This window comes from Mustela nigripes, chromosome 8, assembly GCF_022355385.1.
Source record: "Mustela nigripes isolate SB6536 chromosome 8, MUSNIG.SB6536, whole genome shotgun sequence".
NCBI classification, from domain to species: domain Eukaryota; kingdom Metazoa; phylum Chordata; class Mammalia; order Carnivora; family Mustelidae; genus Mustela; species Mustela nigripes.
In genome coordinates, this window is record NC_081564.1 from 43059862 (window position 1) to 43084334 (window position 24473).

The 24473-nt window shown below is 35.4% G+C and overlaps 2 protein-coding genes across 2 annotated transcripts in view; both read left to right on the forward strand.

Moving 5' to 3' along the window:
• Window positions 1–24473, forward strand: part of SNRPD1 (small nuclear ribonucleoprotein D1 polypeptide) — a 273414-nt gene that overhangs the window by 176750 nt on the left and 72191 nt on the right. The window lies entirely within an intron of this gene.
• Window positions 1–24473, forward strand: part of MIB1 (MIB E3 ubiquitin protein ligase 1) — a 134003-nt gene that overhangs the window by 68922 nt on the left and 40608 nt on the right. The window contains exons 11-12 of the mRNA XM_059409325.1: window positions 5588–5785; window positions 8328–8479. Of these exons, the coding sequence (XP_059265308.1) occupies window positions 5588–5785; window positions 8328–8479 (350 nt within the window). The remainder of the gene's footprint in view (window positions 1–5587; window positions 5786–8327; window positions 8480–24473) is intronic.

The window sequence follows — 24473 nt, forward strand, 5'->3', positions numbered from 1 at the left end:
TTGTTGCTCTTCTCTTCCATCTCCTGTTGGATTTGTAGGTGTTCAGAATGGTTTGATAAGCTATCTAGCCGATCTCCTGTTACCTGATGTCTTCTCAGCCTGCTACTTCTCCACCATCTTGATTCCTTCAAATACCTAGAAACACGAAACCTACTCAGAATGAGTCAAAGAAATATAAGAAAGGAAGGAAATGACCTTGACATAATAAAAGCCATATGTGAAAAATTAAAAACTTGTCCTCTACGATCAGGGAAAAGATAAGGATGTGCACTTTTCCATTCATATTCAACATGGTACTGGAAGTCCTAGCCAGAGTATTTAGGCAAGATAAATAAGAGGCATTCACACTGGAAAGGAAGAAATAAAATCGTCTCTGCAGATTATATGATCCATGTAGAAAACCATAAAGTTCCACACAAAAAGCTTTTAGAACTAGTTAAGATAATTCAGCAAAGTATCAATACTAAAGCTAGTTTCATTTCTGTACATTAGCCATCAACAATCAATAGAGGATTTTAAGAAAACAACTCCATTTATAATAGCATCAAAAATAATAAAAAAGTACTTAGAAATTAATTTAACCGAAGAGGTGAAAGACTTGTACTCCTGAAAGAAAGAAGATATAAGTAAGTCAAAACATATTTCCTGTTCATGGATTGGAAGAATTTGTATTATTATGTCAAAACTGCCCAAACTGATCCACAGATTTAGTGTAAACCTTGTCATAATCTCAGTGATGTTTTTTGCAGAAATAGAAAAATTCATTCTGTAATTCAGTATGTCATCTCAAGGTACTTCAAAATAGCCAAAACCATTTTGAAAAAGAGTAACAGAATTGTGGAAGACTCGTTCTTCCTGATGGTTCCAGACTTACTACAAAGCTACAATAATCAAAACAGTGTGGTACTGGCATAGATACAGATACATAAGCCAGTGGGATGGAATAGAGTCCAGTAACAAATCCTTGCATACATGGTCAAATAATTTGTGACAAGGGTGCCAAGATCATTCAGTGGGGAAAGGACAGTCTTTTAAATAAATGGTGCTGAAAAAACAGGGTATCTATGTACAAAAGAATTAAGTTGGACCTTTACTTAACATTGTCTATGGAAATTAATAGGTCATAGACCTAAATGTAAAATCTAAAAGTATAAAACTCTTGAAAGAAAACAAAGGGCAAAGCTCCCAACATTGGATTTGGCAGTAATTTGTTGGGCATGACACTGAAGGCACAGGCAACAAGAGAAGAAATAGACGAATTGGACTTCATGAAAATTAAAAACTTCTGTGCACCAAAGGACACTATCAACCATGGAAAGACAACTTGTACAATGTGGGACAACACTGGCAAATTGTATGTCTGATAATGGGTTGATATCCAGAATTTTGGAGAATTCTTAAAACTCAGCAACTACAGAAAAATGATGCACAACTGGACAAGGGACTTGAGTAGACATTTCTCCAGAGAATATATATGAATGATTCATAAGCACATAAAAAGATGCTAACCATCACAAAGCATTAGGGAAATGCAAATCAAAACCATCATGAGGTACCACCTCATACCTAGTCAGATGGCTATTATAAAAGCAAAACAAAACAAATCAGGGATGCCTGCCTGGATGGCTCAGTTGGTTAAGTGGCTGCCTTTGGCTCAGGTCATGATCCAGGGCCCTAGGATCAAGTCTTGCAATGGGCTCCCTGCTCAATGGGGAGCTTGCATCTCCCTCTGCCCTCCCACACCCCCCAACTTGTGCTTCTTGCTCTCTCTGACACATAAACAAACAAATAAATAAATAAATAAAATCTTTAAAAAAAACGTGTTGGGGAGGATGTGGAGAAATTGGAACCCTTCTGGGCTGTTGGTGGGAATGTAAAATGGTATAGCTGCTGTGGAAAACAGCATAACATTATAACAGTACAAACTCTTCCAAAACAATATGGAGTTTTGTTAGAAATAGAATTACTGTATGATCCAGCAATTCCATTTCTGGGTTATATACCCCAAAGAGTTTGAAGTAGGGTCTCAAAGAGATATTTTTGCACCCACATTCATAACATTATTCACAATAACTAAATCTTGGAAACAACCCATGTGTCCATGATGTGTGAATGGCTAAACAAAATGTGGCATATGTAATATTATTTAGTCCTAAAGGAAATTCTGACTCTTGCTACAATGTAGATGAACCTGTTGAGGTCATGATGTCAGTTTCAAAAATGCAGATACTGTATGCTTCCTTTGCTGTTAAGTACCTAAAGTAGTCAAGAATCATAGAGACAGGAAGTAGAGTGATGGTGTCCAGGAGCTGGACAGAGGGACAGTGGAGAATTATTAGAGCATTGAAATCTGGGTCAAATAATTGTACATGGGCATAGTGGGTCAAATAAGTTGGTAAGTTAGAGTTTTTTTATGTGGGACGATGATGGCATCAGGTGTAGTCTGCAGAAGTAGGCTTTAAAAGAGGTTTGTTCATTTTATAGTAGAGTTACATTAAAAGGTTTTAAACATAAGTTTAGTGCATTACAGAGAGAATTCTGGTGTGTGTGTGTATGTGTGTGAAGAATAGATCGGGGTAAGATAAAGTGGAGGCAGGTAAGCTATGGCTCTAAGTTAGATGAGTGAGAATCAAGGACTTAATTAATTAGTGGTAGAATAGGAGAAAAGAAAAGAGATCTGATTATAAATTGAGGCGTAAGAGCCATTGGGTTTGGTGCTTGTATATATTGTGGCTCAGGGACATGAAGTAGGTAAGCATGACTTACAGATAGGATTTTGATATGGCCTGTGGTTCTGCCAACTAAGCTAGGAAAGACTGGAATGAAAGCAGGAAGAAAGGGGGGAATAAGAGGGTAGAAAGAACCAAGATGGGTTTTAGATTTAATTTGAGGTCCCTGCCGAAATCCTTTCAGATAACTTTACTGTAATATTGTCCCTCAACATCTCACTTGGTGCTAGTATCAGAGTCATAATAATGAGCTTTTTTAATTAGGTTTATTGGAAATACTTAAGATGAATTCACAAGACAGCAACAAACCCTATTTAGATCTTTGTGCAACTGAGGTTTTTTATTTGGGGAAAAAAAACCCAAAATAAATTGTTATTTTCTAGTGCATATATCTTCCAAATTCTATAAATTTTTTCTCATATATATTCTTTCGACATATATATGACAAATACATAAAAATACTTGATATATTATATATATATATTACACACACACACACACACACACACATTTAGGGTTTTTATTTTTCATGGTTTTGTTTTTCAGTGTTTTTTTTTCCCCACATGAATTGATGACAGGACCTGCATAACAACATTACAATAAGTTTTCTAACAGCCATAAACATGTGGTACATTTCATAAACAGTCCTTGTTTTTATTTAGGGAGTGTTAGGTTCTTTTTAACATAAGGAAAACCACTTAAAATGATAACGCTTAAAATGAAACCACTTAAAATGATAACGCTTAAAATGAAACTGCTTAAAAATGATAAATAAATCTAAATTGGAGGGTAGGAAGAGCTTAAATCTAAGATTCTGTAACATGCTACTAGAGAGCTTCATCTCTGTGTCTCACAAACATACACACACATACTCATGTAGACATAAAATTTTTTTTTTGTAAAAAGCTTGTTTCTCTGGGTTGTTTAAATATAATGCTACTCAGAGGCACATGAGTTGCATCTTTAAACTTTTATGTGGTAGTGTGCTAGTTCCTTTATGTTCACAGCTGACAGGTAACAGAAACTGCTACTTTGGCTTAGCTAGATTTTTAGAAGGTAGAAGTACTGCTGAGTTGTAGTTTCCTACCTTTTCAAGAGTGGTTGTCAAATTGTTGTGGACTCCTACACAAGTGGTTTTACTTTAAATATCTGTCTGAGAAAATATGCTAAGACCAAAGACTGGTGAATTCAGCAGCTGTTTTGAATGAACTGTTGTTTTGTTTTTTATTTAAATCTGTGGAAAGTAGTTAAAATAATCCTGGGTACTTTATGGATTTTCAAACCACTTGCTAAAGCTGGAGTCTATGAGGAGGTAGGACTAAAGGTTGGAAATACTGCTTTGGAGAAAGTCTTAAAACATGCTTACTTCTGGGTATTAAAACTTGAGACATGGTCTGGAATAAAGAGAGTATCTTTATAATACCCATCTCTGTCTGCATTTAGCAAAGTAATGGGATTTTTTTTTTTAAAGATTTTATTTATTTACTTGACAGAGAGAGAACAAGTAGGCAGAGAGGCACGCAGAGAGAGCGGGATGCAGGCTCCCCACTGAGCAGAGAGCCCGATGTGGGGCCCGATCCCAGGACCCCGAGACCATAACCCGAGCCGAAGGCAGAGGCCCAACGCACTGAGCCACCCAGGAGTCCTGAGGCCTTTTTTGATGTGGACTATATATATTATCTTTATGCAGTACAGGCATTTTTTTCCCCCTTTAAAAAATAAATTCTTACAGGGCTGCCTGGGTGGTTTAGTCGGTTAAGTGTTAGACTCTGGATTTTGGCTCAGGTCATGATCTTAAGGTTATGAGATCAAGCCGGGCAGTGGGCTCTGCAGAGTCTACTTGGGATTCTCTCTCTGCACCCCTGCCCCATGCTCACACAAGCTCTCTCTCTTTAAAAAAAAAAAAAAGAAAAGAAAAAAAGGTTTCTTACATTAAAAAGTTTTAAGCAATCAGGTCTTTCTCTACTTCTTCAGAAATAGGCCTATTTTAAAAGGGTACGGCGTACCTCCTTGATTCTTCTGAAATAGTGTGAGTAGACGTTTCTCTCAATTTTGGATATATGAAGTTATATGCATATATGAAATCACACTGATCTGTGTTTCATTTTTATCTTTTAAGGTGGTACTTAATTTTTTTCTTGAATATACAGAAAAGTATATGCTTACCAACTAGAGATAACCAGTGTTAATATGTTGATATATTTCTCTCAAAGTTAATTGTGATCACAGTTTGGCATCCTTTCTTCCTCTTTAAATTACTCACCTAATGTTTATACAATTTCTATGTCATTAAAAAGCCTTTGTAAATACAGTTTTTTTTTTAAAGATTTTATTTATTTATTTGACAGAGAGAGATCACAAGTAGGCAGAGAGGCAGGCAGAGAGAGAGAGAGGAGGAAACAGGCTTCCTGCTGAGCAGAGAGCCCGATACAGGACTCGATCCCAGGACCCTGAGATCATGACCTGAGCCGAAGGCAGCAGCTTAACCCACTGAGCCACCCAGGCGCCCTGTAAATACAGTTTTTAAATGGAAAAATGTTTATGTATATTTGTATCATAATTTAGCGTTTTTCTTAATGTTGACTTATCATCATGGCTGATAAATTAGGAGTAATGAAAGATCAGACTACTTCTGATATAAGTATTGGTCCAGTATGTATGTGACATAGTGTATTGATCCACAGTCATCATTTATCTTTGGAGTTAATCACTAGTCAAGTGGATTTCTAGTTATTTTATTGACTCCATTCTGTGTTTTCTTTTCTCACATTAATTCTTAATGACGTATCAGAGCTTCAGGTTTTATTTTCTCTCTAAAATATTCCCTCACTAATTCAGATTTAAATGCTGACATTTAGGATAAAGATGGAGATAGAGCCGTTCACCATGCAGCTTTTGGAGACGAAGGCGCTGTCATAGAAGTGCTGCACCGAGGCAGTGCCGACTTGAATGCTCGCAACAAGCGCCGACAGACGCCGCTTCATATTGCTGTCAACAAAGGCCATCTGCAGGTGGTGAAGACTTTATTGGACTTTGGCTGTCATCCTAGCCTCCAGGTAAAACCTTCAGTGGTGTACATTCTGCAGGCGTTGCTAAGATTCTATAAAGAGGAAATACTAAGTTCTGTTGCAGGCATTCCTTTGTTATCATTTCCTTTTTTGTTTGATCATTCTATGTGATAAAATTGGCAGCTATTCTTGGAAAGGCCTTTGAAGGAAAGTGTCAGTAGATTGGTTTTATATTGGAGGGTGGGGGTGGGGACTTCTTTGCAAAAATATCAGCTTATGAATTGATTTAACTTTACTGATCATGACAGTGAGCTTCAGCAGCTTAAAGGAAGTAGAATAGGCTGCATTTAATGATAGTTACTTTATCTAAATTATTTTAATTGTAGCTTAATTTATCTTCAGGTCTTGATCTAGTCATTAGTCTAGGAAGATTTTCTAATTTGGAAAATATACAGGATTTTAAGGTTAATTTTCAGTAGGACCTAATTTTTGAGGCAAGAGTCACCTAAGAGGGGATTCCTGTCCACCCACAGTATTAGCAGCCAGATGGATTTGATACGTCAGAGAAGCAACAGAGAAGAAAAATAGGAGTAATGGGACTGAGGGCTTGAGAACTAAAGGAATTGGAGATTTTATTCAGCTAGATGATTATCAGAGACTGATAATGCTGTATTAGGTACAGCATTTTGGAGCTGACAGGGTTTGGAACTTAGAGCTTCTAAGTGGATTATAGAATTGGAGGATGGGGGAGGAATTAGAGAGTGTTAATCTGTTGAAGGAGAGATAATTTATACCTATTTTTGGGGGGGTCTGAAATGGAGACAAAGTCATCCGTTGAGAGTGAATGGGGAGTAATGGGTATAGAAAAGGTAATTGAGAAGAGTGATAAATGTTTGGAGTAGCTTCTGTGGGGACCAGAAGGAAGGACGATCTGGGCCTGTAGAAGCTTATTCCAGCCATTATTAAGAGCCATATTATATGGCTCTTGATATATTAATTATATATTAATATTAAATGGCTCTTAATATATTGTTAAGGCCATATTAAGAGCCTATGTCAAGTTGAAGACTATGAATTTTTAGTGCCACTAGATAAGAGACTAAAAAGTGGCTGGTTGGATTGAAGTTGGATTAGGAATTTGTTATGAGGTTAGATGAGTATATTCCTGGGATTAGCCAACTTTTTTCTGTAAAGGGCCAAATGATCATTTAGGCTTTCATGTAGTTTCTATCACGACTGTCCAGTGCTGCCATTGTAGTATGAAAGCAGCCATCAGTAATGCATAAATAGGTGGCAGGCTGGATTTAGCAACCATGGCGTAAACCATAGGTATGACTTAACTGAGAACAGTATTTATGAAACTATGAAATAAATGAAGTCTAAATTACCCATTTGTGGAGATAACTGATAATGAATAACAGCATACTACTAAAATCAGTTGATTAATGGGAAAGGTAGTCAGCTTGAAAAAAAGGAAGACCGAGACTGCTGTATATTCTTTTCTTTTCTTTTTTTTTAAAGATTTTATTTATTTACTTGAGAGAGAGACAGTGAGAGAGAGCATGAACGAGAAGAAGGTCAGAGAGAGAAGCAGACTCCCCATGGAGCTGGGAGCCCGATGCGGGACTCGATCCCGGGACTCCAGGATCATGACCTGAGCCGAAGGCATGAGCCACTCAGGCGTCCCGCTGTATATTCTTTTCTTTTATATGTTTTCTATTTTGACTAATTAGCCACTTTCCTGCCCCTTGAAAACATTTAGATTTAATATTTTCACCCATGACTACATAATATATTCAGCTGGCAGACTCTGAGAAACTACTAATGCCTGGGTCTTACTCCTAGAGATTCTGGTTTAGTTGTCCTAGAGAAGAGCCCAAGTATCTCTCTTTTTTTAAAGGATGTATTTATTTATTTTAGGGAGAGAATGCTTGTTCATGCATGAGCAGGAGGGACAGAGGGAAAAGGAGAGAGAATCTCAAGCAGACTCTCTGTCACGCATTCAGCCTGACACAGGGCTCAATCTCACAACCTTGAGATCATGACCTGAGCTGAAACCAAGAGCTGGAGGCTTAACTGACTGTGCCACCCAGCACCCTGTGCCTGGGTATCTTTGTAAGAGCTCCCCTACAGATTCTAAATGTACAGCCAAGGTTGAGAACTATTGACTTTTAATTCATTGCTCTAGGGCCCCAAGACTGTGTAGGTTTGTTTTGAAATTTTAGGCATAACGATTACTGGTAGGAATATGGTATAGTAGGCCATTTTAAACCAGTGAAATTTGGGGGTAGCTTTTTACCTCATTAATTTTTGTAATTACCTGAATCATATTTGAGGGTACTTTTTAATTTTACTTTTCTTTTTCCTTGGTAGGCTATAACATGTTCATTGATCCCCATCTAGATTGAGGATGAGTTTAATATAATATAATGAGGCTAATGTTTCTTGCCTACATCCTAAAATTTAATGCAGAATGTTTTATTGAAGGTTACTAGATACGGCTTCTGTTTAGTAGTTCAGTGTACATATTAATATTACATGTGATCTTTGGCTCAAGAACTAATGAAAACCTCTCTAAATTAAAAAAAAGGATTCTGAAGGTGATACCCCTCTTCATGATGCAATAAGTAAGAAACGTGATGACATTCTGGCAGTACTTCTAGAAGCTGGAGCAGATGTTACCATTACAAACAATAATGGATTTAATGCTCTACACCATGCGGCACTAAGAGGAAATCCCAGGTAAAGATCTCACCTTTACTATTTTATATGCAGTTTAAAAATATTTTCCTAGTGCTGGTTCTCTTTTTCTGATACAAATGAGGAAGTAATGGCTTATTTTAGTACATTATAAATCAGTTTAAAGTCTGTGGAAATTTTTTTATTGTTAAACTAATACAAGTATTATGAAACGACTATTATATATATTAAGTATGGATATAAGTTACCAAGAATATTGCTTATATCTAAAGATTTAATTAAAATGCATTCCATTTTGAGATTTGTTTCTTTAAGATCATTCCCAGTGTCCCTCTAATCTTATGTTATCCATTTGTTTTGATTTTTTTTTTTTAAAGTAGGCTCCATGCCCAGCATGTGGCTCAGCATGGGGCTTGAACTTAAGACCCTGAGATCAAGACCTAAGCTAAGATCAGGAGTCAGATGCTTAACTGACTGGGCCCCCCATGCACCCCATTTGCATGATTATTTTTTTAATTTGTGGCTGAATAACTCTTAAGTACATAATTCCTTATTAATAATGTAATTGTATAAGCTTCTAGTGTAGATATTCCCCAGCCATTGTTAACAGTGGTGATAGGCAGTCTACTAGAAAAAGGATTTGCTGGTTGTAGTTTGAGAAAAACTTCTGGGAAATCACAGAATTCATAAGGATCAGTAGTCTCACAGAACAGGAAAATACTTAGTTTTTCCTTAATGTAGAGCTTGCTGTGAATGAATTTTGGGGAACAACTTAACCTTGCGAGGCATTTTAGAAAACTGCATTAGATGTCTTCTGTTTATAGTTGAATTAAGCCTTCATATCTTGCCTGAGGGAGCTAGCTGTTCACTGTGAAGTTTATTTTGACAGTTTAATCTATCCTGAATTCTTTTTTTTAAATTGAGACAAAATTGACATAAAATATTGTTAGTTTCAGTTGCACAATATAATGATTTAATATATGAATATATTATGAAATGATTTCTATGGCACATCTGGTTAACATCCTTCACCCCATGTGATTACAAATATTTTTTCTTGTGAGAAGAATTTTTAATATTTACTCTCTTAGCAACTTGGAAATACACAGTGCTTCTTAGGATCACCACTAGAGGGTGAGCACAGAGAACAAAAGGATTTTACTGCTATTGCTTGTTAATGCTCCTAATGATGGGCATATAATGTAGGAGGAAATAAATGACCATATTTTAGATTATATTTTGATTTGTTTTTCAAATGACAAATATATGAACACTTCATACTTTGGCATTGTGAAGGAGACAAAATAGTATTACATGTTCCTGCCTTTCAAGTAGAAGATGATGATGATAGATAGCATTTACCACAGGCAAGGCCTCTATTAAAAGGTTTATGTGCACTATCTCCTTTAATCCTTTCAACAGCTCTTTGAGGTAGGTGTTAATATCCCCTTGTACTAGATAAGGAATGTGAAGCTTATAAAGAGAGGAATTTATGTTTAAGACCACATATCTGACTATGAGCAGCTAGACGTTGAGCAACAATCTGACTAACTCTTAGGGGTGCCTGGATGGCTTAGTTAAGTGTCCCAACTCTTCATCTTGGCTCAGGTCTTGATCTCAGGGTTGTGAGTTCAAGCCCTATGGTTGGACTACATGCTGGGCATGGAGCCTACTTCATTTTTAAGAAAAAATTTTTAACTTGAATTCAGTTAATTAACATATAATGTATTATTGGTTTCAGAAATAGAGGTCAGTGATTCGTCAGTCTTATATATTACCCTGTGGTCATTACATCACTTGGCTTTCCTTAATGTCTGTAACCCAGTTACCCCACCCCCTACTCCCGTCCTCTCCAGCAACCCTGTTTCCTATGATTAAGAGTCTCATATGGTTTGTCTCCCTCTCTGATTTCATCTTGTTTTATTTTTTCCTCTCTTCCCTTATGATCCTGTTTTGTTTCTTAAAATTCCACATATGAGGGCGCCTGGGTGGCTCAGTGGGTTAAGCCGCTGCCTTCGGCTCAGGTCATGATCTCAGGGTCCTGGGATCGAGTCCTGCATCGGGCTCTCTGCTCAGCAGGGAGTCTGCTTCCTCCTCTCTCTCTGCCTGCCTCTCTGCCTACTTGTGATCTCTGTCTGTCAAATAAATAAAATCTTTAAAAAAAAAAATTCCACATATGAGTGAGATCATACAGTAATTGTCTATCTCTCATTGACTTATTTCGCTTAGCATAATACCCTCTAGTACCAACCATGTCATTACAAATGGCAAGATTTAATATTTTTGATGGCTGATTAATATTCATACACACACACACACATACCCCACATCTATATCCATTCATCTGTCTATGGGCATCTGGGCTCTTTCCATAGTTTGGCTGTTGTGGACATTGTTGCTATAAACATTGGGGTGCACATGCCCTTTTGGATCACTATGTTTGTATCTTTGGGGTAGATACCCAGTAGTGCAATTGCTGGGTCATAGGGTAGTTATATTTTCAACTTTTTTGAGGGACCGCCATACTGTTTTCCAGAGGGGCTGCACCAGCTTGCATTCCCACTAATAGTGTAAGAGGGTTCCCCTTTCTCCGCATGGAGCCTACTTGAAAAAAAAGAAAAAGGAAGAAAAGAAAAATCACTCTTAATTACATTACAGTATTTTTTCTGTATTGTGGTTTTAAGACCGAAACTCATGGATAGTGAATGATTTAACTAAGAATGTGCTAATACATCCAGCAGTCCCCTTGCTGCCTCTTTGTTTAGTGTTATTTTTGACTACTTTCTCACTAATTCTCAACTTCCAGTTAGTTCTCAAATTCCATTTATTCTACTAGTCTTTTCCAATCTATTTCATTCTTCCTATTCCCGTTGTTGCTGATGTAATTAAGCACTCACCACTTTTACTTAAACTATTATAGTAACTTTTTAATTTTCTCTCTGATATCAGTCTTATTTCTGACATTCATACAATACCAACTTACCATTCTAAAGGCATAGATATAATTGTGCCTCTCCCTGTTCCCAAATCTTCAATTGCTTCCTATTGTACGTAGAATAAAATTTGCACACCTTGAACTTGGCCTTCATATCCATTTGTGGTCTTTCTTAAGACTTTCTGACTTTATCTCCAAGTAATTAGATTCCCTCTTCTTACCTTACCCCTTCAGTTACATTATGCTGTTCCCCTTTTCTAAAATATTTTGTCTACTTTGTTCATTTATTTAAGCATTTTCTTTAGTCAGGATATCCTTATCCCCTTCCCTTCTTGATCTTAATCATCTTTCTTTACTTTTTTAAAAGATCTTATTTATTTATTTGACAGAGAGAGACACAGCGAGAGAGGGAACACAAGCAGGGGGGTGGGAGAGGGAGAGGCAGGCTTCCCACCAAGCAGGGAGCCTGATGCTGGTCTCTATCCCAGGACCCTGGGATCATGACCTGAGCCAAAGGCAGCCACTTAAGGACTGAGCCACCCAGGCACCCCCTTAACCATCTTTCTTTCAGAGCTCCTAGATCTCAACATTGGAATTATTTTCTATTTGCCCTGTACTGATGTGTTCTTTCTTCTTATTTTATTGCACTTTATGTTTGTGTGGTATTTCTTTGTTTCTTTCTATTAAAATTGTTGGCACTCCTTTCCATCTCTGTATCTCCCACAGTGCCTTGACTGTGATAGGGACTTAATAGATGATAGCCTTAATTTCATAGTCAAGACCATGCTAGATATGACAGGATGTTATGTGATTACAGATTCTGTAGAGAAACTGCTAGGAGTTCGAACAGCAATTATTTCAGGTTAGAATGGTCAAAAGAGAGTTTATTGGGGCACCTGGCATCTGCCTTCAGCTCAGGTCATGATCCCAGGGTCCTGGGATTGAGCTCCAGGTCAGGTTCCCTGCTCAGCAGAGATTTTGCTTCTCTCTCTTCCTTTGTTCCTCCACCTACTCATGCCTGCACATGCCCTCCCTTCTCAAATAAATAAATGAGATCTTTAAAGAAAAAAGATTTTATTGAGGGAATTTAGCTTATTATATTAAATCATAACGTTTAAGATAAACTGAAAATTGAAGTGTTTAGGACATGAATCACCTTTAAATATTTTGGATTGTCTCACTTTACTGGGAGTGGGGGTAGTGTATTTACTAATGGTAATAAGCCTTTACAAGAAGAAGAGAGTATACTATTAGTATTTCTTCAATTCTTGCATATATCTTGAGAATTCCCCTGAAGTTTATAAGGGTTATTTCTCTAATCAAATAACTAGTGTCAGGTGACATTTAAAAAAAAGAGAAAAAAGCCATTTTCTTTCTGCAGCAAAGTGCTTTTGTTAAAGTTACATGGTTGTTTTTTATTCCTATTTCCTTAAGACATTTCATGCAATTGTGACTATAGATTGCCAGATAAACAATAGGATTTTAATTGGACACTAAAGAATATCAGAAGATATACATCAGTTGAACTTATATTATCAGTGGAAATTGCAAATTGAGGTTGTTTTTGGTTCTTTTTTTCATATCAAGTTTTTTATTCTTAAAATGTGCTTTTCTTTCCTTGTACTGATCAGTGATGTCAAAAGACAGAAGAAATAATTTTTGGTGTACTCAAAAATTTTTTTTTAAAGATTTTATTGGGGTGCCTGGGTGGCTCAGTGGGTTAAAGCCTCTGCCTTTGGCTTGGGTCCTGGGATCTGACCCCACATAAGGCTTTCTGCTCGACAGGGGGTCTGCTCCCCCCTCTCTCTCTCTCTGCCTGCCTCTCTGCTTCCTTGTGATCTCTGTCTGTCAGATAAATAAAATCTTAAAAAAAAAAAAAAGATTTTATTTATTTGACACAGAGAGAGAGAGATTACATGCAGGCAGAGAGAGGGGAAACCAGCTCCCTGCTGAGCAGAGAGTCTGATGTGGGGCTCGATTCCAGGCCCCTGAGATCATGACATGAGCCAAAGACAGAGGCTTAACCCACTGAGCCACCCAGGAGCCCCTCAGAATTTTTTTTTAAAAGTCTTTGGCCTCAGCCCTTATTTGAGAAAACCAGATATAGTTCATTTATTATTTCCAGAGGTTGATGAAATTAGTATTTTTGAATAAAATATTAGACAAGATTAATATGGGCCAACATTTTTCCCTTTCTTATAAGCATTTTATAATTTATATAACTTAATGAATCTATTACCTTGAATTACAACATTTTAATTTGTTCTTTGTGATCTTTGTTTTTTTTGTTGTTTTTTTGTTTTTTAAAGATTTTTTATTTATTTGTCAGAAAGAGAGAGAGAGAAAGCACACAAGCAGGCAGAGAGGCAGGCAGAGGTGGAGAAAGAGGCAGGCTCCCTGCTGAGCAAGGAGCCCGATGTGGCACTCGATCCCAGGACCCTGAGATCATGACCTGAGCCGAAGGCAGCGGCTTAACCCACTGAGCCACCCAGGTGTCCTGTGATCTTTGTTTTAAACTAGGTTATACTTCTTTAGTATACTTGGCTTAATTGTTGAATTTCATTTGTAGTCAATATTAATTGTAGTTGATGATACTTCAGTTAATATAATTCTTAGCTAATTTTGAGATTTTTCTTTTATTAGAATGCATATATATTATTTCTACAGCAAATCACTTATATCACTGCAAATGTAACTTAATAACAGCACAAATGTTTACTTAAAATTATTTCAGTTTATTATGGTTAGCAATATGCAAAAGTTTCCAAAGTTTATATGTGCATGTGTATATATGTGAGATTAAAGTAACATTCTGTTCCTTAGCTTTGCTGTTAGTAAGTAGTAATAATTTTTCAGCAATAAGTTAATGACAGTAGAGTTATTGATTGTGCTATTTATTTATTTATAAAGATTTTATTTATTTGAGAGAGACAGAGATAGCGAGAGCATGAGCAGGGAGTAGAGGGAGAAGTAGACCCCTCCTGAGCAGGGAGCCCAATGTGGGGCTCGATCCCAGGTCCCTGGGATCATGACCTGAGCTGAAGGTAGATACTTAACTGACTGAGCCACCCACGTGTCCTGACTGTGCTTTTTAAAAAGAAAATATAATATCCCTGGTTATCAAAAATATGTCTAGATGTTCAATATTTTTGAAGAATATACTTTGAAATATAGATTCCAAAACTTCAGATCAATATAGATTTCAAAGCTGATCTTGATGTTTCCTCGTGGTATAACAATAACTGAAATAAAGACATTAAGAGAGAAGGAATTATAAAGCAGTTTCTTTCCTTTCAGAATTGTGGGAGACAATATAAGCTTTCATTCTGAGACACTGAATATTTTGGTATCATGCTTTATAAAATTTGGGGCATTTTAGAATAGCAGTTACAATATGACTTAATAAAGTTTTTTGTATTTCAGGAATCTTAACCAAGAACTATGCTTTTTCTTATTTTTGATATTTAGAGATTATTTTCCCTAGAGTTTATCCATATTACCTTTTTTTGCATATAGGTGAAATTTCAGATTTAGATGAAGAGCAGGAAGCATTTCTGTTGTTGAAAATGGAAATTAAATTTCTTTGGAGTAACATTAATTGGCACATTACTTAGGTACTTTCTAATGAGGATGTTGCATTTTTAGCTCTTAATGTTTTAGATCTTCACAGGCATGAAAATAAATTAGCAGTATTCTCTGCAGAACTAGCCAAAAACCAGCTAATAAGTATTTTGAAAGTACTGATACCAGATAGATATTTTGGAGATTCTGTTAACTGTATTATGAAGTTACCTTATATAGTGTTATTTACAAATCTTTCTTTAATATAAATCGAGTGTGAAAAGTAATAGCAAAATATGAATGGACCACATAATGTGACACACTTGTGTTTTTAGGTTAGTGCTAAGATAACTTCACAGTCATTTCTTACATATCTCTTTTTATTTGCACAAAGGCACATACTAAATCTTACGGAATATGTGAGCAACTCATAAATTTCCCTCTGGAATGTTATGATACCTTTATTTAACGTTTTAAATTCTAAAATAAGACCTGGTAAATAAGACTACGTTGAATATATGATGATTTGATAATGCAGACCATATCTTTGTGTTTAATGTTTTTCTTTTCCTGTAAACTCTGAACATGCTGAGTGCTATGTATAAAAAATAGCTGAGAGTGTATTAAATGGTACTATACTTATAGTATGTACATTTTCATCCACTCTCAGACACGATGTGCCTTGTGATACATAAATATATTTAATGTGACTAATTGAAATGTGATTAATATGAGCAGGAAGGCCTAATAATTTGAATGAAGAGATAAAATTTATATATATACTTTCCTTTGCCTACTTTCTTTTAAGGGGTGATCTTAACTTTGAAATAGAGGAGTGGTCTATTGAAAATTGTATGAACATGTAGCTTTTTAAACTACTATTTACCATTAGTAACCCTTCTTTAATTACTGAAATGTTTGTTTCCATGTGTTAAAGAATGTTATATTACCTATAGTTGTATTGCATTCAGTAAGAAAAATAGAGGGATGTTGGATAACTTGTCATTTTTCCTCTTCCTTCATTTTCTCTCCACTGAGAGAGAGAGAGAGAGAGGCTCGTGTCTATATTTTTTTGTGAAGGACAAAGAGGATTGTGAGGAGAGTCATAGGATGTTATTATTAGAAGAGATCTTCATTTTACAACAGAGTATGGAGAAATACCTACATAGTAAAAAGCTGTGAATGCTTCCCATTTCCTTTCTTTTCAGAAGGTTAAAAACTTTTGTTTTGTGGTTGGAAGAACTAGATATTGTTGCAGTCTCTGCAGTTTCTGCAGAATTGTTCGTTTTCTTTTTTACCTTTATCTATCAATATTCAGGTAAATAGCAGTCAGGAGTAAATGCTAATCCTGTGGAAAATAGTGACCCAACATTTCTAGAGTACTCTATTTAATGTTATGTTTTTCCTTAATTTAAAATATGTGCATGTCCATTCTTTGGAACCATACTGTAAGTTTTAGGTGACCTTCCCAAATATTTTCTTCTTTGGAGGAAGTGTATTTTTTTATTATGCAGTATAGGCTATATTTTATTACCATTTCTTTTCTGAAGGATTAAAAAAAACCACCAAGATGGTAAATAAGTAAAATTATTTTATTTGCAGTTCATAAGTCATCCACACATTTTTCATAAAACTTTTTCTAAACATTGTTAACCCCTGTGGTTCTCCTAAGGAGAATTAACAGTAACAAATTATTTGATTTAAACCACAGTCTGAATAACTTAAATAAGCTGAAACTAGTTGACATGTGACTGATATTCATAAATGAAAAACGTTGGCTGTCCTGTAGTAATCAATGCATAGCTACAGCTGGTTGAAGGGGACCAAATCCATTGAAGAGGCGATTTGGTTCCATTTTACCAGCTCTAGCAAAGCATTGCAGTGCTGCTAGTTTGGGATACGAAAGAGTTTAAATGCTTTTTATTTGTACAATTATGGTTATGGACTTTCAACAAATGTTAGAGATTCTCAAATCAGTACTTCAGTCATTACGTGTCAACTTTTCTATTTTGAAGGCAGTTTTCCTACTATTTCCTACTTGAGTGGAGCAGAAGTCTTTACCCTTTAACATTTCGTTGATGCATTAAGGAATTACCAGTGTACAGCTTTGCATAATTCTTAAGTATAGACAATAACCTGTTTTAAAACCAACAGCATTTAAAGGAACAAACAGACCTTGATGTATTTCGGAATACTATTTTGTATTTATCTTTGAGGCAGTGAACCAAGGAAGTATGCTAATAGGTTAGGGAAGAGTACTGGTAACCCGTCTACCACTGCTCCTTTAATTCAAATTATACTTGAGGGTAACAGCAAGTTGCTGACAGGGAGGGGGTGGAGGAAAATGAGCAGCCTTAAGAAAGTACCTCTGCCCTTTGGTTTATAAATAGATCACACGTGTGTTCAGTGTATTGCTTGGACTTGTGTTGAAAGGAACTACGATACATGCCAGATTTTTTCTTTGTTTTTGCTTATGTAGTGTTACTAATCATAGGTTAGTAATTTAACCCTTTTCAAGGTCTATTTCCCTGACTGAGTTCTCCATCGTTTTGGGTACAGATTGCCTAGTTACTTCCATTATCAGCTTAATAATACATGGACTTGCAGTGCATAGTTATAATCAATAAATTTGAGTATTAAAGTCTACTACATGAGTAATATTTTAAAAGTCAGTACAGTAGGTGTTTGTTATAATATGATTTGTGTTGCATTTCAGTATCAGGGAAGGGATATCTTCTGAAATATAATTGCAAAATAAAACTTTGAGATACTATGGTTTGCCTATAAAGTAAGTGCTTTCACTTACTTTTATAAGTAACTCACTTCACCTATAAAGAAGCAGTTATTCTTTTGAACTAAACTGGAAAAAGGCTGACACTATTTCAGGCAGTATTCAAACAGTTCTCATATTAAGTATATTCTGCATCTGTTGATTGGTAAGTGTCATGCTGCTGGTGACACTCATGTAACTACAATTCTTTCCATTTATTCTAATAGAAATGAAACAGGTGTTAAATTGCCTGGACTTAAGTGCTGAAGATAGCAATAAAACTGGCTTCTATTTTTACTAGTTATATGGGAGCTGTTTAGCAGATCCAGTTGCTCAAGTGTGCTTTTGGATGGCAGTTCAGTTTCATATACTGGCCATATTGGGGCAAGGAGAGGCCATGGAAAAAAAATAGTACAGCATTTGATAATGTCAGCATCTGTTATCCCTGTCAGAGAGACAGTTGAAATGTTTGAGTTACACCAGTGTCAGCAGATGCCCAGAGTTTACTGTGTACTCAGTTAAAAATGAACAGCTGATCTAAGCAATGGATGTGACATTTTAGAATGATTGAAAAGACTCAGATATGTTCAGTTAAACTTGTAAGCACTAAAACCAGTATATAATCTTATTTTTTAAAATGAATAGCAGTTGCTGTCATTTTATTTTCTGAGGATTACGTACTCTTAATATTAGAGCAATAAGACTTTAACACCAGGATGTTTTAAGATAATTATAAAAAAACTTTCATGCCTACAGAATAATGGATAAAATTGTTCTATAATTTTATAATGCTCAATAATTTTATAATGTTATAAATCATGAGTATAGTAATACACTTTGTCTAGTTTTATAGGGAACCTGTACTTTTGACATACATATTTTCAGTTATAACTGTAGTTAACCTTATAGCCATTTCTGTTCAACTTGGGACACATAAGAATTTTCATTTATCATTGTGCTTTTTATACATGTCTGAATATTCCAGTTGAAATAATACTTTTAGTAAGAAATGATTAGAATATATGAATATTAGTATTTCTTTTTTTCCAAGTCTGTTGAAGCATGAAGCAGGTACTGCTTATTAAAGTATTGAGAGCAGCTTTATTATTTATTATTTTGTTAATATATGTCTATTATACAAAATAAGTTTTGTATAAGGTACAAAAAATATTGTGATACCTCCAACACAGGACAAATAGTGGACCCTATCATGTTTGTAAATATTGAATTGCTGTTGCACAGTACCACTGAAAGATGATTATTCTGTCTGTGTAAATTGGTTACTTGACTATAGCATTTTCATTTTATGTTCCCCTTTGGAGAAAGCAGATTCAAGGATAATATTGATAATTTATTTTAATTATTTGGCAATCTGTTACCAATGTGCCCTGTTAACCTACAATTATGGCCCAGAATTTTATCATTTTTCATGCATAAATCTTAGGTTTTAATTTATTCTACATACTGACAGCATTTAAAGCAAAGACTGGGTTAAGGACCTGATTAATTTAAGAACAACACCACCTTTTTTTTTGAGAATAGAGTGTTACTTAAAAGATAGTCTTTTCCAATTATGACTATGTAGCTTTCAGAAAAGCTTAAAACAACAAAACTTGCTTCAGAAATTCCTCTAATGTCAGTAGACTACATACTTATCAATGTATTAAGAAAATTGTTAAAATGTAATGATGTCAGTTTTTGTTATATTTTGTTATTCTTAAACCAGTTGACCCTACTAATATGATATATACTTTAATTAAGATCATATTATGAGACAGAACATAGGTCATGTTTATCCCTCTTTTGTTCTAGTAATACTGATTTCTGTATCCAAATTGTAATCATGTGAGTACTAAATTAAAAAATGTAAAGCATATTGTATTTTAAACTTGAAAGATTTAAAAGGAGTTTCATGATAATTTTAAATCTCCTTAGTTAAACTTTGTTTTCTTCACAACGTAGAAATCTTTGCAACATTTCGTTTCCATCTAAAAGTAGTAGATACATTTTTATGGTGTTAGTATTGCCAAAGGTCATCTTTTTGATACCAGGTTAATTTACCATATGAAGGTCATTCACATAGAAAGAAGCAAGGGCTTCTTTTAGCCGCAGTGTAGTTCCCTCCTGGCAGTTTATTGCCTACCAAAAATACATACTTCTTTACATTCCATAGCATTGTATGTTCATATGGGTACATAAAGAAGTATGTACTCTGAGTAGGTTTTACTAAGTTGTTAGCTGTAAAAACATGAAATGTTTTATTTTCCCATTTGTTAGTGAAACATTCAGCTTACTGATACAAAGTCGTGGTAGATTATTTGCAGAGACTGTCAAAGACTAAACCGTAGCAGATTTACCTGAAGCATGGCATTGGTGCCATTTACGGCTCCTTGTTCTTGGTGGGCATAGATACTTCTAAACACTAACCAGTTATCTGTTGAACTTTGTCCTTGTCTGGTTGTTTTTGCAAGAGATTCATAGAATCAGTGGAGTCTTTACAGAGTATTATTTCAGAAATTGGTAAAATCAGTCTAGTGTTTCTTCATAGTCTTCAGAGAGAATTTCTTCTTATTTTGTAGTTTGCTTCTAGATCCTACAAGTAGATAGTAATGAATTCAGTGCAAATTCTTTTTACAAACTAGATGTCTTATTGAAAACTTAACCAGTTAAGCAATTTGTACTATTTCTAATATTGACTGTAAAGTTGAAAGAACAAGGAGAAAAACTAGATCTTTTTAGAGTGAGTGAACTGAATTTTTAAAGGTGATGGACTTTTTGTTACTGTTTTAAAGGTCACAGAGAAGGAACTCATGATTATTTGAAAACTTTTTCTCAATCCTTTGTCTTTATTAGTTACTTACCTGAATTTTGCATTTGGTGCCTTTTTTGGGGGGGGGTTGAATACACATTTGAAAATATGTATAAATATCTACTTTTGGTGAATTTGGTTCTTTTGATTCTCTAATTTTTTAAATAAAAGGATAACTACCAGAATAGTCAACTTTTCTAAAGTCTTACTGAAAAGAATTGAAAGGTGTTAGCCTGTGGCACGGGGTGTTTGAGCATAATCATTTAGCTTGAAAAGACATTATAGTTGGTGAGTTGCCTTTAACTTTTGTGGTATTAAAAGGTTAATTTAAAAGAACACCATAAGAAATTTCCACATTTGGGAAAGGAGAAAACAAAAAGGTAGGGAGAGTAGAATTTCTGCAGCCTGTGATGAAAAGTTGGTGCAGCTTCTAGAGGGCAAATCGGAATGTAGCAGTAGTGGCCCAGCGTACAGCAGTTTCAGCCGTTCAGTATTGGGATTTACCAAGCACATTCTGATTTATTTTTGTACCAACTAAAAGTTAGCATTAAGAAGTATTTTTTGATCTGCCAAGTCTCTTGCTTGGCTAAACCTTTTAATAGACAGTTAATAGTTTTTAAAACGGTGCATACTTTCAAAGCAGGATATGATTTACTAAGGATGCAAAGTCATTATTTAATCTGAAACAAAGACCAAATCTTTAGTAATGTCAGTTACAGTAATGGATTTGTACATTTTTGGGATCAAGAATTATCTGCCAAGTTACTTGAACATGCCTTTTTATGCTGCATAAGCTGTCTGTTTGAACTGTGAAATTAGGCAATGCCTAGATAAATTTTAACAATAGAAGCGTGTATCGAGTCTATAATAGGTAAGCATGCAGAAAGTCATAAGCATCCTTAAAAGTGCAGGCCTTGTGATACTGTTACCTGTAAGCTTAGTGCCATGCAGCATTTGCAGGAGGAAGAGAGATAATGACCTAGAGAGCCACAGCAGCAGCAGCCATCTCCTCTTGATGGTTCCTTCATTCTATTCGCTGATTCAGCACTTCTTTTCATAAGCCGAAGGAAGCAAGGGGGCCGGATCAGTGAACATAGAACCTCACCTTTTAAGATACATTTGAAAAACAAATTAACAAACAAAAGAACCCCAATAAGCCATCTTTTCCCTCTCCCTTTCCTTCACCTTAAAAAAAAAAAATACCCAAGCAACAAAATTGAATTAAAGTTGGCCATTTGATTTGGAAGGTCATATTACCAGTATTACACAGATACGAGTACCTTGTATCTGCTGTACAGAAAGTTAAGCAACGAAGGAGAGTTGATATAATGGCCAAGAAAAGGAGCCTTCGCTTATTTTCAGATGAAATGCTTCAGAAGAGGGGAGAAAGTTGCAGGAAAGTTAATTTTATAACCTAAAAAAGAAAAAGCCAAAAAACAAAACACGCCTCACTCCCCCCCAAGTAACTAAGCATTCACCCTATTTTCCTCTGCCCACCAGAATACATTAGGTTCTTCTGACTTCTCAGGAAATATTCTGTATCTTTCTTGCTGTGAAGTTGTTTTTTTGGGTTTTTTGTTTGTTTGGTTTTGGTTTTTAGTTTCCAGAATTAATTGGTAGATCTGCAGTGAAGCCACCTTGTCATATCCAGAGGTCAAGTCTGCAGGCAAGGTCAGGACTTCCACATGGTCACTACAGAGGTTAACTTATATTCTTCTCTCAGTGGCCACTGGCTAAACTGTTACAGCTTTATAGGCAGCTAAGCATTTGAAACATGCACTCCCAGGCAAACAGGCTCTCTTGTGCCTCTCTCTTCCCTGACCATATTTAGTCAACCATAGCAAAAAATAGTCTCTCAGCTGTCGATTGTCGATCCAAAAGCTGAGGAAGCCTCTATCTTGCTTTCTGCCTATTGATTGTTCATCCTGCGGTCCAAACACTGCTTTGCCATTTGTTCTGCCCTTTTTTTTTTTTTTTTTAAAGCACTGCCAAATAAAGCGGTCTCTCATGTTTCCACTTACATTTCCCAGATTTTCACTGAGCTTGCGCTGAGACTAGGAAAGCCTGATGTGGCTGTCACTATACTTAGAAGCACTGCAGAGAAAAAGAGGGAGGAGGAAAAATATTATCCTGGCTAGTTGCAAGACAGTTTTGAGACAGACCTGGAATAAGTAAAATCCCTCTGCTGCCAAAATATATTTCATAACATAACTTTTTTGTTGGTAAAAAAATATTATGGATGATGATACTTTACGTAACTAAAGGCTTGAAGAGATTTTGCAGGGTTATCTTTAGAGCTAGTTATTACTACACATACATTTTAAATTTAAGGAATACTATTTTAGTGGAAAATTTGTAGAAATGGTAAGTAAAACTTATATACTAAAGATGGAGAGAGATCAGTAAGGGAGAAAAGAGTAGTGTGTAAATGTGAAATCTACTTAAAACTTAATTCCATGTCAGTTTCAGTTAACTTTTTGTAGTGCTTAGATGAGAAACAGGGTCTAGAATGGTTTTGAATAATTGTGTACTTTTTATGTTGAAACTATATTTACGTACAGAACTACTAAAATTCTTTTTTATTCCATTTTCAAATGTAAAGTATTTTTTTCCTTCTTTTAAATTTTATGAAATGTCATTTAGGCATGATTATTTCTGCTTTACCAGACACTATGAATTAGTCATTAACCTAATCTATAACATTTCTAGTTTACCAGAGACTATGAAACAGTCATTAACCTAATCTGTAATGTTGCCACATAATAGTATATGCTTCAGAGCAAAAATACTCTTGCTCTAAATTTTAGTAGCATATTCATAATATATTTTAATGTTGAAATTTATTTTTTTAACCAAGAAGAAAAGAGTATTATAACATCAAATCTAACGTAGTTGTGGATATACAGTTTTAAGATTTTAAAAACCTAAAAATGCCCAAGGGAAACTCTGTTCTTCCTAAACCATATCTATACCTTGTTCTTAATTCAGATACAGTGTTCTATAAAGTACTGATTCAATTCAGAATTAAGAAAAACTATTACCAGTTTTTTAAGCTCATTTTCCTGAAAGGGAAGTTTTGTCCTTGACATTCTTTTTGTCTTTAGCGTTTAGTACCATAGCAAGTGAATTATTTTGGATGGCTATTTTAAAGCAGTGACATACAAAGTGCTTCTGTAGATATTTGACAGTTTTGAAGAGCCAGCTTTCCTAGATAGTGGAATACTTTTTACACATACTGTGAGAAGATGACACATGTCTCAGTTTAAGATAGGTTAATTTTCAGATTTCTAAATTGCCTCATTTTTTCCTAACCCCATTTTGTAGCAGTGAAAGGTTTTTTGTTGTTGTTATGGTTGTTATTGTTTTTGTTTTTAAAGCAAATGTGAAGTGCTGGGTACTCTTCTAAATCCTTTAAAATTTTCATAACAACGTCTTTGAGATAGAATCTGTGATTCTTCTCACATTTTATAGATGAGGAAACCAAGGCATAGAAATTAAGTAACCTGCTCAAGTCACTGGCCATTCCCCTTGCTAATGCCAGAATTTCGACCAAGCTAGTTTGGCTTCAGATTTTGAGCTCCTTACTGCCACACCGTACTCCTACTCTGGTCTGTAATAAGGAAACCAGTTAGGGAATTACCACTCTTGAGGACTTGGGAGTATACCAAAAATTTAACAGGTTGGTAATCTCCTTGTCTCCCTTACATTCAGAAAATGTTTGTTCATTTGATTGTATCTTCTTTTGTTCCATTCAACAAAACTTTGAGCTTCTTTTACTAGGCATACAAAGGTGACATAAAGATAAGTAAAATGGGGCCCTGGCTTATACATGGAAGGAGAATTAAGAACTGACGGGTCATTTAAGAGATAATTTTGGTTGTCTTTAAAGAATTCTTGAGTATTCAGCTGTACATCTTTTCTGCAGCCTGAATTGTTGCATATCTCTTTCTCATTTTGAGCT